At 40.5% G+C, this 16,885-nt stretch overlaps 1 protein-coding gene across 20 annotated transcripts in view; it reads left to right on the top strand.

Moving 5' to 3' along the window:
• NEDD4L (NEDD4 like E3 ubiquitin protein ligase) overlaps positions 1-16,885 on the top strand; it is a 368,499-nt gene that overhangs the window by 313,762 nt on the left and 37,852 nt on the right. For all 20 annotated transcript variants that reach the window (XM_055297882.2, XM_055297880.2, XM_055297875.2 and 17 more), the window contains 3 exons: positions 2,503-2,580; positions 3,956-4,010; positions 10,182-10,240. In XM_055297882.2, the coding sequence (XP_055153857.1) occupies positions 2,503-2,580; positions 3,956-4,010; positions 10,182-10,240 (192 nt within the window). The remainder of the gene's footprint in view (positions 1-2,502; positions 2,581-3,955; positions 4,011-10,181; positions 10,241-16,885) is intronic.

Genomic DNA, 16,885 nt, shown 5'->3' with positions numbered 1-16,885 from the left:
TTCATGTAATAGCAGTCCTCAGCTTTCTCTAAACCTGGCATGGTCATAGGCTAGGTGGAAGCCCAAGGGTCCCCCGCTGGTTGTGGCATTACCTGGTCCAGATCAGAGTTAGCATTGAGTGGGTAGCTTTTGAGAAATTCAGTGATTTCAGTTTTTCCTCTGTCTGTACTTAACCAGTCACAGATGTTTACCAGATTATCAGCTTCTTGGACCTTCTCAATCCTAAATCAGCTTAGCATATTTCTTTATGTTCTGTGTATGTCAGTGTACTGCAGAGTACTGGATTATTTTGTGCCTCTGCTTAACCTTTTAAAAATATATATTGGGTTCAGGGTCAGTATGCATCACAAACTGCTAACAGGATTTCTTTCTTCATTTAAAAGTTCGCCTAGCTAGCAAGAAGCAAAGGCTGATTTTTGTTGTTCGTGGTCTTTTTTGATTCTTGCCAATTCCCAAGATCTATGATTATGATTCAGTGATACTATGACTTATACGGTTGACTTGGGAAGCAGAAAAATCTAGTAATTTGGCAGCAGCAAAGGCCCTATTATAAGATTGAATGAAGCTGATATCAAATGTCTTCACAGTTTACTTTTTTTAATCTTAAGCTTATTTGGTTGATAGTGTGTTTTTTTTGAGTGTAAAGATATGGATTCTCCTTTTTATGTTTTTGGAGGCAAGACTCACTGCGTCACCCAGGCTGGAGTACAATGGCACAATCACAGTTTACGGCTCACTGCAGCTTTGACCGCCTAGGCTCAGGTGATCCTCCCACCTCAGCCTTTCAGGTAGCTAAGGCAGGCATACACCACCACACTCAGCTAACTTTTTGTGTTTTTTGCAGAGAACGGTTTTGCTTTGTTGCCCAGGATGGTCTCGAACTCCTGGACTCAAGCAGTTCTCCTGCCTTGGCCTCCCAAAGTGCTGAGATTACAAGTGTGAGCCACTGCATCTGGCCTTACACTGCATTTCTTCTTCTTTTTTTCTTTTTTTTGAGACGGAGTCTCACTCTGTTGCCCAGCCTGGAGTTCAGTGGCACAATCTCGGCTCACTGCAACCTCTACCTTCCGGGTTCAAGCAATTCTCCTACCTCAGCCTCCCAAGTAGCTGGGAGTACAGGCACACACCACCACACCCGGGTAATTTTTGTATTTTTAGTAGGAACGGAGTTTCACCATGTTGGCCAGGCTGGTCTCAACCTCCTGACCTCCTCAGCCTCCCAAAGTGCTGGGATTACAGGCATGAGCCATCGTGCCCGGCCTACACTGCATTTTAACTGGATCTACATAAGTGAGAGTCAGCTCCTGGACTCTGGGTCATAATCTTTGGGCAACTTCTTGTCCTCTCTGAAACTCCATTTCCTCATCTAAAGAAACAGGCCTGGTCGGGCGCGGTGGCTCACGCCTGTAATCCCAGCACTTTGGGAGGCCGAGGCGGGCAGATCACGAGGTCAGGAGATCGAGACCATCCTGGTTAACACGGCAAAACCCCGTCTCTACTAAAAATACAAAGAATTAGCCGGGCGCAGTGGTGGGCGCCTGTAGTCCCAGCTACTCGGGGGGCTGAGGCAGGAGAATGGCGTGAACCCGGGAGGCGGAGCTTGCAGTGAGCTGAGATTGCGCCACTGCACTCCGGGTTGGGCGAAAGAGCGAGAACCTGTCTCAAAAAAAAAAAAAAAAAGAAAAAAAAGAAACAGGCCATGTGCCCAACCTCCTACCAAGGGTCTGTTGAAAGATCTTACATCTGACCATGCCTCGTAAATCATGCAGCCTGACCCAGGATGTCAGAGTACATATTTCTCTTTTGTTGATTCTCTGTGGTATCTTATGAAGCTTATGCTTTAAGAAAAAATTTTTGTAAACTTTTAAATATTAAGACATAAATGAGAACTTAATCTGCAGAACTTGGTCAAGAATCTCAGTAAAGTCGTATCATAACTTTGTGAGTTTGCCTAATGAAAGCAACTCTCCCTGGAGTAGCCACGTGACTTCACAGACCAGATTCACATTCTCTGCTGAGTTCAGAAGGAGTGGAGGGGAACACAAGTGCTGGAGGCGGGTGTGGCAGGGAGGCCTGTTCCCTAACGTGTTAGGCTGGTTCCCCTCACTGGGAGCTCGGGACCCATGGAGAGATTTCGAAACCATTGTCCCCACTCCCTCTTTGTGCCACATTCACTGGCACCCTCCATTCTGGTTTCCCTAGTAACATCACTGCTGGGACTCTCTTCCCCTTCCCCTTCTCAAGGTCCCAGGGAAATGGTTAACCTTTCATGTAAATATTCTTACTCTCCTCTTTCCACCAAGCACAAGAAGGAAGAGTACAGTCTGTCTCGAGAGACAGTGAGCCAGGCTTCCTGTACAAAGCAGAGATGGGACCCATCTCACGCTCCAGGCATGGACAGCCTGGTTGCCTTGAAACAAACAGCTCAAGAAGAAAAGCACCCAGTAACTGCACACAGATACTTCCACTGAGCATCTACTGTCTTTTACATTTTTCTTGCAGGAAGATCCGCGTTTGAAATTTCCAGTACATATGCGGTCAAAGACATCTTTAAACCCCAATGACCTTGGCCCCCTTCCTGTGAGTACACTGGAGACACATGGAATGGTCTGAAAATGTGTGTTCCTTTATCCGCTCAATGTTGATGGAGAGGTCCTGTGGACCTTCTGTATCTCCAGGCTTTGTGGATTTCATTGGTTTGTGTTTCTTAACAGAATTGGGTGTTCAGCTGAATTGTAATCGTACATTATAGTTCATGTGATATCCAGTACTTATGAAAGAGGTTTCTGAATTGCTAGCTTCTAGCAGAAGATAGACCTTGTACACAGGATGTTCAAGAGACATTCTCTGCAGGTGACAATTTAAGTGGCACTCATTTATTTTGTAACTTAGCAACCACTGAGTTCCAGTCATATTGCTGATTAAGTCATCAGCACAAAAATAATGAAAATAGTATGGGAGAAGAAGGTCTAATTAATCATAGAACATTTCTATAAGTCATTTAACCTGCAGATTTTTAAAGTTTTTTTCTCCCTTGTTGGTGACGGCTCAGTAGGAGTTGAGCTGTATACTTAAAATTGGATTTTGAATGAAACCTTCACATACATCCTCCTCAACAACTCACTCTCAGTTTGAACAAGCCATAGGGGGTGACAGGGCAGTGGTTGGACTCCAAGGCCATTTTTAAATGGGAATTTTTGTTGTTGTTTTCCAAGTGTAAGAACCTTTTTGTTGCCTGGTATATTAGGGCAACATTTGAGGCTGCGAAGCTTAAGGTTCAATCATTATTCATGAGGTTATACAGATATCCCACACCAAATCTGTTTGGTTCCTGGGTTAAAATAGAAAGAACCAGAGAGTGAGTTTAGAAAACAAAAGAAAGCATTTTTTTCTGAATCTCTTGGATTCCTGAGGTTCAGATAGCAAATATGGATAGTTCAGATAATGAGGGCATACCAGCTTTATCTTGAAAAAATTCTCCAAACCTGTTTGGTTCCTGAGCTTGACTAGCAAAAGTTCGTGGCAGGTAATACCAGTATTAGATCATCAACTGCCTGGACAACACAAATACAGTTAACCGTGTCTAACATTTTTATATTAACCGCCCTTCCCTTCCTTTAGTACTCAGTATTTATTTAATTAAATGGTACTCAACTTCAAACTCCACTGTTCCATGGAATGTTGCAGTTTCCCTTTGAAGCTTTTGAGCTAGCAGCCCATTTCTGGTTCTTCATACAGTCAGCACATCTGAGACCTGAGCATGTGATAAAGCGTGTTGCTAGACATTGTCAAGAGTTAACTTGAAATGTTCATATTTAGTTCACGCTCAATGCATAAATGTACCCTAGCAGAAAAGAGTACAAAGGTGTCCTGTAGTTTTTAAATGTTGCCTTTGATTTCGGAACTCCTAGCTAATGTTTATATTTTCTCTCTCCCTTCCTTCCCCGGTTACTAGCCTGGCTGGGAAGAAAGAATTCACTTGGATGGCCGAACATTTTATATTGATCATAGTAAGTAGGCGCTGTTATGGGCACACAGGTGTTGTGGGTTAGAGGGAAGGGAGTAATTCAAACATCATAGTGAAAGCTTTGTCATTTTACTCTTTATCTAGGCAGCCAGGTGTTATGTGGAGAAAATGATACCAGAGAATCAGTGCCTTCGTACGGTACTGTGCTTTCACCTCAAGTTTGCTTAAAGTAGCCCATCAAACTTTCACCCAATCTGATCTTGTGACCTATTAACGTGTTTTTTTTTTTAATTTTTAAACCACATTTTGATTGTTGATCCCTTGACTTTTGCACATTTAATAAATACACTCTGGTAATAGAAAATAAGATTAGAAATGATGATTTAGTCAAAAATCTGTGAACAGTGCTTGAAGCAGCATGTAAGTTTTTTAGACACTGCCTTCAAGGGTCCTATGGCAGGATGCCCGCTCTGACCTTATTTTCTATTCACGGCATGTTTCCTTGCACCCACAACACTAATATATATGTATTTTCTGGAAATCGTAGTATATTTGCTATAGACATTTGCTCCAGCACCTATGAATAAATGTGTGGTTTCTCGTTCCAACTAAAAGTTCAACTAATAAAAGTTTGCTTTTTAGCCAGTGGGATTTTTTTTTTCCTCATTCTTTTTGGAGGTGCCATGTTCTTCATGGATTCATATTTCTATGTCCCTTAAATTTTCTGAAAAAGTATATTAAAAAGAAGCCTTCAAATAGATGTAAAATTTCAACCATGAGTACAATTTGGTAGTATCTTGGTCTTTGGTTTCATTTGGTAGTATCTTGGTCTTTGCTTTCATTTGGTTCATGAATAGAAAGTCCCACCAGGTTTCCCTGGCTTCACAATTTCATAACTAAACAAAAGCACGCTGATGAGCCACCTGCGGAGAAGTCTGGCCACAAGTAATCCTCACATGTGTAGGACTGGTCACCATCTCATAGGCATAGTACGTTTTTCATATGTTACTAGGAGGCAGAGTACATTGTGAACAGGATTTCACTTTCAGGCCCTGGGGGTTGAGGGCTTATTATAAATGGAATTAAGCAAGAGTACCAGCAGTTTACAATTCAACTGAAAGTAGAAGTCCTAGGTGTATTTAGAAGGGTGGGCTACCCTTTGTTTAAACGAGATATTTCAAGGTGCAGAGACTTAGTTTTTGTCTTTTATCAAAAAATGGGCAGATTTGCCAACTGTCCAGAATTTCGTAGTAAGCATAAAGTATTTTTCCTGCTTTCATGTATGTGTATACCCTACTTTTTTCCTTAATATACTATTTATTTATTATTTTACTCTTAAGAGAATTTACTAAAATGAGAGAGAGGCCACACCTCTTTTTCCCATGAAAAACAAAATAATAGTTTCCAGCTTGGTGCAGTGGCTTACGCCTATAATCCCAGCACTTTGGGAAGCCGAGGTGGGAGGATCAGTTGAGGTCAGGAGTTCGAGATTAGCCTGGCCAATGTGATGAAACCCTGTCTCTACTAAAAATACAAGTAAAAACTAGCCGGGTGTGGTGGCGTGCACATGCAATCCCAGCTACTCGGATGGCTGAGGCAGGAGAATCACTTGAACCTGGGAGGTGGAGGTTGCAGTGAGACAAGATCATGCCACGGCACTCCAGCCTGGGCGACAGAGGAGACTGTCTCAAAAAAAAAAAAAAAAAAAGAAAAAAGTTTCCTTTATAGTATTTTTTATACATCACAATCCCAGTTTTAAGACAGGTGTGAATAATACTGATCATTTTACTAAAACAGGTCTTTGCTGATAACACATCTTGGTCTGTGACACATGGAGAGCATTGCACACAATATTGTGACGGTTTTCTGGCTGGAGATCTGATGCTTAGGTCAACCTAAAAAGAATGTTGTGAATGTGTGTAGTATACTGCAAGGAGCCAAAAACAGAAAAGCACAATTACAAAGGGCTATCCTAGCATGTGTTAAAATAGTAAAAATCACTGACTATTTCACTTGTGGTGTCATAGACCTAGTATAATATATAGCAGATGCTTGATACATGGGGACTTGAAATCAGGTTCATGGAGGATCAGTGGTGAAGCTCTTAGGAAGTTGTTGTGCTTGATGAGAAAGTGAAGTGAACTCACTTGAGGAGCAGTAGGTGCCCCCCCTCCAGCCCCCCACCCCCACCAGCCTGAGGCTAGCCCAACTCCGGCTTACTGGAAGGTAGAAGAAGGTAACTACCTGCTAGATGCCTGGGCTTCTCCTTACTCCTGATCAGTTCTGCAGTTACTCCAGCTCTCTGCCCAAACATTTCCTCATTTCACTTGACTAGAACAGCACCCCCGAGGCTCCATTATACTCTGTGCAGAGCCGGATGCAACTAAGCTGTGCCGATATATTTGTGGCCGTTGACTTGGAGATAACAATTTATTTTGCCTTTGCACAACCATATTGAAAGATTCTGTTAAAGAGATATAACATAAATTAAGTGACCAAAAACCATTTAAGAAAAGGATTGGTTTACGAGTGCCTCCTTAGCTGTTCATGCTACGTTTCTACCATCTCTCCAAATTCATCAAGGTTTACTCAATGGAAAGCTGTAGAGCAGTACACGTCAATGAAACAGTTCAAGTCATTTGCCTTTCCACAAAATTCAGTCTGTGAAAACTGCAGAATACCTATCTTTTGAAGAGGCTTTATCAGGCTGACACATACATTCCAAATGGGTTGAATTACCTGGAAGATAACATTTAGGAATGTCCTTTCCATCAGAATAAAGCCTCTTTTTCTAAACAATCTTCTAGCAAAACTCAGCATCTGATTTTGCTGTCATAATGCCTACAGGACAGGAACCAGGTTATGCCTGTGTATGCCACAATGCTGTGAATGCCGTCATCTTGTAAATTGCTTGGAGTCATCTTGTCTTCCAGCATACCTGGCATGTGGGTCCACACGAGATGCACTTGTCTTTTCAATGATTAATTATTTCTGCTTTGTAAGTTTTTCCTGAGAAGTTAGACATTTTCAAGATGAACAATACTCAGCCATCTTAAAGATTTAATTTCAAAAGCAACGAATGATCGAGACTAACCTCTTCAGACTCCTTGATTCCTTTGGTTGCTGTCTATAGAATGGCTCCTGGCTCTTGGGCCTGGGGCGGGAGGTTAAAGGAAGGTCTTGAACTGAATCTCCACATCTTGTAGGAATGATGTCATTCTTCTTAAAGACCAGACAGGCCCAGCAGTTGAGTAATTGGCCACAGGTATCCTATCTACAACATTAGAAGAGAAAATTGAATTCCAGTGATTTCGTAAAGTCCTATTTTAGTCTTTCCTGTCAACAGTCTTACTAGACCTGTTCATCGTGGCTAAACTGAGTTTCTCATCCTTCCACTTCCTTCTTGTCCTTTTATTTGAAACATATCTCAAAGAGGAAAAGCAAGTTTAAACTCCAAAGTTCTTTAAAAAAAAAAAAAAAAAGGATAACTGGCTACCCCATACTTTCATACATTGACCATACTTCACTGAAGAATTCTTTATCATAACCATGTAGAAACTTATGTTGTTCCAAAAGCTTAGGCTCTTTTTAAAGGGGCTTTGTTTTCACCATCAGCTTCATTCAGTCATTAAAAAAATAATGCACTAAGTTCCTGTTACCTGCTGGGACTGATCTTAAGTGGTAGAGAGGGGGTTGCAAAGATGAATAACACACAGTCCCTGTCCTTGGGGAGGTTAGGTCCAGTGGGAAGTAGCGGGGGATGTTTCAGGTGTTAGAGGAGTGAATCAGTTGTTACACAGAAACAGAAGAGGCAAGGACTGCATCTGCTTGGGAGGTGGTTGGGCACAGGGATGGGGCCCTGAGGGAATGGGTCACTTTTTAGATAGATGACAAACACTGAGTAGGATTGAGGCTGACAGAGCCCCAGGAAGAATGATCCTAGGATGCGTGGAGGTGTGTGAATATGTGCAGATGCTGCCACGTTCCGAGAAACGCAGCATTGCTCCAAACAGCTAGTGTGCCGCAGGGGCGCACAGGCCAAGCCAAAGGGTATCTGCCAGGTGTGGGGGCTCGGGCTCAAGCCACAGGCAGTGGGGAGCTCCCAGGGGGTTTCCCAGAGGGGAGGGATGGGGTCAAAATCGTTCTTTAGAGAGATCCTTTTGGCAGAGCTGTAGAAGATGTCTTGAACCGGAGTTGGGGGGTGAGACAATTCCCAGTGACGCCCAGAGAACAGTTCAGGGAAAAAAAATGAGCCCTCTAGCAAGAAGCTTATCAGGGATAGAGAGGGTTGGTCCGGGACCACCAGAGTGAGTGACATGGCCAGGTTCCTGATTGGGACAGTGAGTGGATTGTGATACTGCACATTGGAATGCAAGGTCACGTTACCAGTTTTGGTGTTGGGTGATCAGAGGTTTGGTTTTGGTAGAGTTAAGCTGAAGTACTTATGGGAAACCCAGATGCAGATGTCCAGGATGGAGCTTGAAGTTCAGGTCTGGTCTGAGGACTTGCGAATCCCCATGAGTCGGGAGTTATTCATTTATTTTCTGCTTTGATGACAATATCCATTGATACAGTTATAATCCAAGTTGGTGTTTTAAGGCGCAGTTTTTACTCAGCTGTATTCCGTTTCCTTTATTTGGTTTTCTTTTCTCTTGTTTTCCATCACAATAGCAACTTTTACTTTCCAAAGTCTTCTGTGAAAGGTAAGGGACCCAAAAATGCCTTTTGCTTCCATCAAGATTCTCTCAAACAGTTGAGATTTTTCATGTAAATTTTCTGCCAGCATGAAAACAAAAGATTCTAGAATCATCACTTGCTTTGGTAGCTTTTTTTTTTTTTTAGCTTTTCCTCTGCTTTTATTAAAATAATAATAAGACTTTTAAAAATTCCTAATATGGTCATGAAAACAGAATTCACTAATTATTCTTATCAGCTCACTTACAGTGTATACAGAAAATAAACAGAATCAGTATTCTTCCCCCACATTCCCCTACCCTGGTCCCCAAGACAGGTGCAGATCGGGCTGGAGCATAGTGGCACAATCATAGCTCACTGCAGCCTCCCCCTGGGCTCAAGCGATCTTCCCACCTCAGCCTCCCAAGTAGCTAGGACTCCAGGCGTACACCACCACACCTGGCTAATTTTTTTTTTAACCTCTTGTAAAGATGGGTCCTCACTATGTTTCCCAGGTTGGGCCCAAACTCCTGGCTTCAAGTGATCCTCCTGCCTCAGCCCCCCAAAGTATTGGGATTACAGGCGTGAGCCACTGCTCCTGGCCACTCTTTACTTTTCAAATAATTTTCTTCTTCTTTTTTGTTTTTTTGTTTTTTTACTAACCTAGATATCCAAAAACTCCGGAGAACCTACTCTCCCCTAGTGTGCCCCACCCCCCGTACCTTTCATGTGAGTCCATTGCACTCTCCCTCCATCCACTCCACCCTAGTACACACACAGGAATCCATAAGGTCTTTTTAATTATGCACGGTTACAAACACCAAGTGATCTAAGGCAGCTATTGTGTATTATCACCTACACAAGTGATGGTATAGATAGCATTGAACAATCTTGTTCACATTAACTCACTTGGAAGAAAGCAAACCACCTTTTGCCAACGTGACCAAACAGAAACCATGCTCCGTAATCTTCCTCTGCTGTATCTAATTCTCTTTTTTGGACTGCCTAAGCTGCTTTGATTTTTGTGTGCATATGAGTGAAGCATGTAATAGATTATTCATTTGTTCAATGCAGGATTCTTAATTGAAAGCAGTTTTTCAACACCATAAGTAAAGAGAAAAGTATTTGAAATGAGCAAAATATCCTGTGTGTGTTTGTTAGCCTTTTGGGAAACTAAGACTTTTTAAATACCTTTTTTCAATTAAATGAAAATCAAGATCAAGTTATAAATCCTTAAAAGAACAGGGGTTTATAATCCCCATTTTAGCAAGTTATTTGCCCAAAACAGTATGAATAGATGGTTTCTCTTTAGTTGTGCATTTTTGATTGAGTGTTTTTAACTAAACAGTATGTGAGGGGGGTTGCCGTATAGAGCGTAGTTACCTGCTAACTCTGAAATACTAATTTGTCTTTAGAACACAGGGTAGGGGACTGGACAGCTTTTGAAGACTCCAGAAATACTTCCTTCTAAAACTTTCTTTACATAGAATAGATTTGAACTAATGTTCTGATTTTTTTTTTTTTTTTTTAACATTTTCAGATAGCAAAATTACTCAGTGGGAAGACCCAAGACTGCAGAATCCAGCTATTACTGGTCCGGTCAGTATTTTCAAATTCTGCCTCTTCAGTATAAGATTTTGGTTACACGTTTACATGTTTCTTGTGTATTACTGATAACGGTGATGTCAAGGGACTGGTGTGATTGAGTAGTTGACTAGAAGCGGACTACTTTGCTGCCATCTCCTTCTTACTGAAGTTTCCAGGTGAGGTACAGCTGCATGTGCCCTGTCAGAGATTTCATTATAAAGGAAAAGAAAACAGCTTGATAACGACAGCAGAATTAAACATTTTTCTTCTCCTTTATAAACGCGTGGACTATAAGTATAGTCAAAATTTCCTCCCTTCCTTTTTATATGAAGCAAAACCAAGCCCTATCTTCATAAAGTGTTATCATTTCTTTAGGCCAGGAGTAGTAAATGCATGCCAAAAGTTTAAATCTTTTACAACTTTCAAAAATCTGTAGAAGTTTGGGTGAGATTGTAGCTAAGTTCAGGAGCTGGCAGAGTTAAGAGTTTTGAACTCTGCTGACCCACAGTGTTCTCATGGTCCCCTCGTATATGCCGGGTGGAAAAAGAATCAATTCTGATGCAGGCGTGATGACCTCTTAAAACACCGTAGCACACTGTGTTCATAAGGCAGTGTGAGAACCCCACTCCCCGGAGCATCAGGAGACACTTAGTATCTCACACTTGTTAACAAGTCTGTAGAATGGGACCACACTCATCAGCAGAGAGCACACCACCAGCTTTTGTCAGTGGCTATATGAGTGCAGGGAGATAATTTGGAATTACAGGAGTTGTACTGCGATCAGCAGAAGATTGCAAATTTGGGATTCTTAGACTAGAAGAGCAAAAGGAACTGAAGTTTGTTTTTTTTTTTGTTGTTTTTTTTTTTTGGTTTTTTTTTTTTATATCACATGCTGAGCTAAGAGGCCAGTAGGTAGATTTAAAATTCCAATTTCATGGCTTTAATCTGATTCCGTTCAAATTATGTTTTGAATTAGTAAGATATGTCCATTTGAAAACTTAAAAGATATTACATTGCAAATGTGCCCTGGTAACTGACTCCCATTAGTTACTTGTTGGATTTGTTCAGTCATTTGGGTACTATTTCCTAGGCAAAGTGCCCAGTAATACCTGGGTAAAAACAGTCAACTTTTTTCTCTATGTGGCTTAAACACTGCCTTACTCTGATGCTTCCTTTTAATATATATATTCACGGTCACAGTTGTTTGTTAGAATATTATTTTCTCTTCTACATCATTAGAACAAAGTAAATTCAAGAAACTATTCTTTTTAAGTGGCAGAAGAGTTTTGACGTAACTTTGAAGCCTTTTCAAGTATTTTTATCACTTATCAATTACTGACTGTCACTCAAACACTACTAGTCCTTATTAAATCTTACTGAAAATTGCTTAGCATCATAAAGCCAAGTAGATTTGCCCCCAAGAAAAAGCTCTCTGTTTTCTATTAATAAAAGAGCCTTGTTTATTCCTTCATTTTTATTATTATTATTCATTATATTGCTTTCAATAAGAGAATCTGTATTTAGGTAATTATCAACTTAGTAGACATTCGGCCTTTGTTGTCATTCAGTTCTAAATATTTGGCAATTTTCATTTGATTTTTCTTCTTGACTTATGAATTATTTAAAATATGCTTTTTAGTTTCTAAGAGTATGGGAGGGTTGTGCCTATTCATTTTTTTATTGATTTCTAATTTTATTGCATTATGGTCAGATAATATTGTCTATAGAATATTTATTATTGGATGTTTATTTAAAACTTCATTGGAAGCTTGATCATTTTTTGTAAATGTTCTTTTTCTGTTTAAAAAGAATGCGTACTGTGTCTTTGGTTGAATATAGAGTTCCTTATGTATCCATTAGGTCAAGCCTGTGGTGTTCAAATTATCTACATTCTCATTGCTGTTTTGCTATTGGATCTAGTCAAGATAGTTGTGTCAGTCTCTGTGGTGATTGTTGCCCTGTCGATGTTGTCTGAGGTGTATATAACTACGTTGTCTTTCTCTCTTTGTTCTTATTTGCTGCTTAGCATATCTTTTCTCTCTTGCGATATTTATCTTCTTTCTTGCCTTTTATTCAATTGATAGAGTACTCTCTCTTTTATTTTCTCTATGTGCTTGCAGGCTGTACTTTCTATTTCTATTCTTATAGCTCTCACATTAAACTGTTTAACCAACATACTTGACTTAGGGTTACACTGTCTACTCTTCTTAACATCAGGACCTCAGGGAACTTGAATGCCATTCTTCCCACTCCCATTTGCCACGTCATTGTTGGGTGGAATTTTAAAACTACCTTGCTTTAAACTTTCCTAATAGTCAAATAGTCATTAATATGTTTTATCTTTTTTCTCCCTACTGTCCATACTTTAATTTGACTAAATGTAGACAAATTTCTTTGCCCACCATTGGTTCGCCCACCATTGGTTCTTCCATCCATTTTTTTTCTGGGGTGAGTTTTGATCTTAGTGAAGTCTAGTCCAGTTTATGGTTCTTACTGTGTGGTCTGCTGACCAGAGTATCAGTATCGCCTGAGAGCTGGTTAGAAATGCAAGTTTTCAGGTCCTACCCCAGACCTACTGAATCAGCACCTCTGGGGGTGGGACACCAGTCTTTGTTTTAACTGCTCTCCCAGGGATTCCGGTGCCCCCTCAGGTTTGAGCACTTCTGCCCAGCAGCACTGCCAGTGACAGTCTGAGAGTGGTAATATCTCTTACTCTTTGACTCAAAAGGTCTCATTTGACCTCTCTATTGAAAGTTCAGCTGATGATAGAAATCTTGGTTAAATTATTTTCCCTCAGTGCTTTGGAGATTCTCCTGCATGTCTTCTGGCCTCCATAAATGATGATAACGGGTTTGCTGTCAATCTCATTGTCGTTTCTGTGTAGGTAAATGGCTCTGTTCTCTGGTGATTTTGAATTTTTATTTGTGTCTTAGATGTTTTACAGTTTCACTATCATCATGTATTTATGTGTAGAGTTCTCTTCATTTATCTTGCTTTGGACTCAGGCTTCTTCAGTATGGGAATTGTGTCTTTCCTCTGTTCTGGAAAATTCTCAGCTATTATTTCTTAACATATTGCATTTTTCCGATTCTAAGTATCTGTTTCTGTAACTCCTGTTGGACATTTACTTCTCTTTCACATGGTCTGCTTTATCTCTTAACTTTTGTGTTTTCTGTCTCTCACTGCTGTATTGTGAGTTATTACTTAGCTCTTCCAGTTATTTCTTTAAGCTTTTTTTGTAATCTCTTTGTCAGTTCATTGTGTTTATTATTTCAGTGACTAAATTTAATTGCTCAAAGTTTTATTTGGTCGTTTAAAATTTGCTTTTGTCTTCGTAGTTATTCTGTCCTGTTCTCTTTATCTCTTTATTTTTGATGCTTTCATCTCTTTATTATTTTTAAGATATTTATTTCTTAGCCTCTTTCAGATTATTCTATTATCTCTGGTCCTAGGAGCATTAAATCTCCCACTATGTCTGTTGACTCTCCTTAAGAGTGTAGATTATTGCCTAGTTCAGTTTATAATTTGTGTGTGTGTGTGTGTGTGTGTGTGTGTGTGTGTGTGTGTGTGTGTACATGCATGCGAGAGGGAGAGAGAGAGCATGAGCGAGCTCATTTTTTTTCCTGTGAGGCTTTTGTAAGTCCTGACCTGTATTTACTGTTAACTTCTTAGCTTGGGTTCATGCACCCCCAGTCAGTATAATTGTGGACCTCATACCCACTTTGGCACAGGCTTGGAGTATGGATTTATTACAGGTCTGTTTCTTTTTGTTTTTCTCCCATTTATGGTCCTGGACAGAAGGTAAGCTTCCTTGCAACTTCCCTGGTCCGGTGGGTAGAGTTTTCTTGTCCCCTTTCCAGATGTTAGGTTTTAAACAATGACTGTTCTTTCTCCGTCACGTAGACCAAAGGCCAAGTTCTGTGTCCCCATGGGAGATTAAAACCCAAGCCCCTATGTCTAGGTCCAGTGCCCACTGATTTCTCTAATTGTGAGTCTTTCTGCTTACCTAGTACCTAGAGTTTCTCTTCCCAAGTTTTAAAAATATCAGTTCTAAGTAGGCCTAGCATTTCTACATATTTTTAGGGAGAGAGGACCCTTTCTGTGGCAGCTCAGTGTTCAGCATTCCTGTAAGTTAGCATGCTCTGTGTATAGCAAATATCACTAGTAATAGCATTTAGTAAGTGCTGTTCGCGCATGCTGCTGTCATGAACAGTATCTGATGTTGTGTAACACTTTCATTTTTCCAACAACTTTATAATCAGCTGATTTGAAACTCACAGCCGTCGCCTCAGAAAGGCAGGGCAAATGTTGTTATTTCCAATTTGTCAGAAGCTCAGAAAGCTTATTCTGTTGCTGACAGTCCTTGCAAGGGTCGGAATCAGGACCGAAGCCCCAGATGTGCTGGTGTCACTGATGTCCCCACGCCGGGCATGAGCCCTTCTGTGCAAGGAGCTCCGGTGTCACCTGGACAGTGATGATGTGAAAACATTTAGAACCCACTTGCACAATAAGGCAGATTTTCATTCGGCACCCAAAACAGGAACACAGATTTAATGCAGAGCAAAAGGGCTTTTATCAACAGAAATGTTCATTTTTCACGTAGACCTATTTTAGAAGCTAACTTGTAAGCCAGAAAATGACATTCGAGATTTTCAAATGAGAACAAATGATTTGGTCCAATAAAAAAAAAAAATGTACGTGTAATCTCTTCAGAAGCTGCACTGGAAGGATGTTTGTCCTGGTACGTTGTTGGAAAGTTTTCAGGAAGAGAATGTAAAAACTTGCTCTTCTTATTCTGTCATGAAAACTACCTCTGGAGAGAAAAGATAATGAGTACAAGAGGAAGACAGTGATTTTTCAGCTTTCACGCATCATTCCCCAGAAGGAGAAAGGCCTGAAATATCTCAACATTTCCACCCACACCTCCTCAGCCCCTGCCAGGAGACAGAGCAGGCAAGGGAACGGGCTTCACAGGCTGGGGGCCACATGTTGAAATCTGCTCCTTGGGGAATTTGTCATTTAAGACAGTCGAACTTGCATACACAGTGATGACTGTTTAAGCTTTTTTTTCCAACATTTTCAGGAGTAGGGGGAACTGTGATGTAACCGTGATGTTTGGAGAACCCTCACGAATACAGGAACAAACAAAAAATAGTTGCTGGGAATCACAGACTTTCAGAAAGAGAAGAGCTGAATCACGTTTGTTCATCCAGTCAGATCCTTCCACTTAACAGTTAAGAAACTCCTTAGTAGAGAGGATATGTTGCAGAGCCAGCTGATGAGAGTCTACCCGAGAGTGCAGGCCTTCTAACGCTGGCAGGAGAGAGTGGAAGGAAGTCACTTTTTTAGTTCCTGCGGGGGCCAATTTTTTTCCTCATAGCACTACCATGGTTTGTTCATTGATTTCCTATTTCCTGTTGCTCTCAACAGCTTGTGAGCTCCAGGAGGGAACTGGGAAAGCTACCTTTGCTTTATGTACTGTTATTTTTCTGGCACCTAAAATGCCTTGCACAGAGTAGGTGCTCAAGAAGTATCGGTTGAATGGATGAGAATGAAGACCAGAAAGTGAGACATAAACTTGAGAGGAAATTTTAGTTTGTGACGGGATGTGCTATTGGTAGAGCAGAAAACATGATCTCTTTATTGGCTTATGTCGGAACGTGTGTTCTTTTTCTTATTTTGGTGGTTGTCCAGGTATTAACAAATTTATACCTTGCCTAGACTCAGGATTGCTATGTGGTTTCATCAGACTAAACACTGCCTAAAACAAATAGGATGTGAGGCCAGATCTGTTGTTCAGTGGAAAATCAAAGAAGACTGGCTTAAAAACTAAGAAAAGACCATAGGCGGTATAAATTGTCCATAGATTGCTCCTAAGCTATATAAAGATGATGTATTTATTGCTCTGGAATTACAGAGCAAAACACTGACATGCTCATTTTCTGGAAGAGTGGTTGTTTGTTTTGTTTTGGGTTAGTTTTTTATATAAACATGTCTTAAAACTATAAAGGAGGGAAGTTCATGTTCTTCGTTTCTTCTCTTTCTGGTCAAGATAAGTATGGTGAAAGTGTAAGGTTTGGAGTCTGGAGATATTAGACTAAGGATCAGTATATTTTATTAACTTAGGCCAAAATGATAACAGCAGAAGTATTCTCTGCTGAAATTCATACTAGTGGCTAAAAAGCAATGAGTTGTTTTCGAGGCTGTCATAGTTAATGTCTGTGTATATGCAAAACCCTATCTTTTTTGCTTCATAAAAATATTGTAAGCTTTTTCAGTAGCCGAGACTCAGGGCCCTGACTCTAAGATATTGTAAGCCACTTTACAACATAGCAAATAAAGATTAAATGACTACATTAAGATGTTACTCCTTTGCCTGAATGACTATAGTTAACTCAATTCCTGAGCCCTCAACTGTGGTACCATCACTCTATTTCATAGATAAAGCATTTGAGATTTAAAGAAATCCTTGCCCAAGACCACTAAATATTAGGAGACAAACCTTCTGACTCCTAAATTGAGGATTTTTTGAGAATGCCATCTGCCTGGTTTTATATTACTTGACAGGAGGGTCAGTTCACTTCCCTTTCTGCTCGTTGTATTTCCCCACAAAAATTCATTAAACCATAATTAGACTTTTCAAAATGCTAGCACAGG

The sequence above is a fragment of the Symphalangus syndactylus genome, chromosome 1, assembly GCF_028878055.3.
Source record: "Symphalangus syndactylus isolate Jambi chromosome 1, NHGRI_mSymSyn1-v2.1_pri, whole genome shotgun sequence".
NCBI lineage: Eukaryota > Metazoa > Chordata > Mammalia > Primates > Hylobatidae > Symphalangus > Symphalangus syndactylus.
Note: the sequence above shows the minus strand (reverse complement) of the source record. Positions and strands in the feature narration are given on the sequence as shown.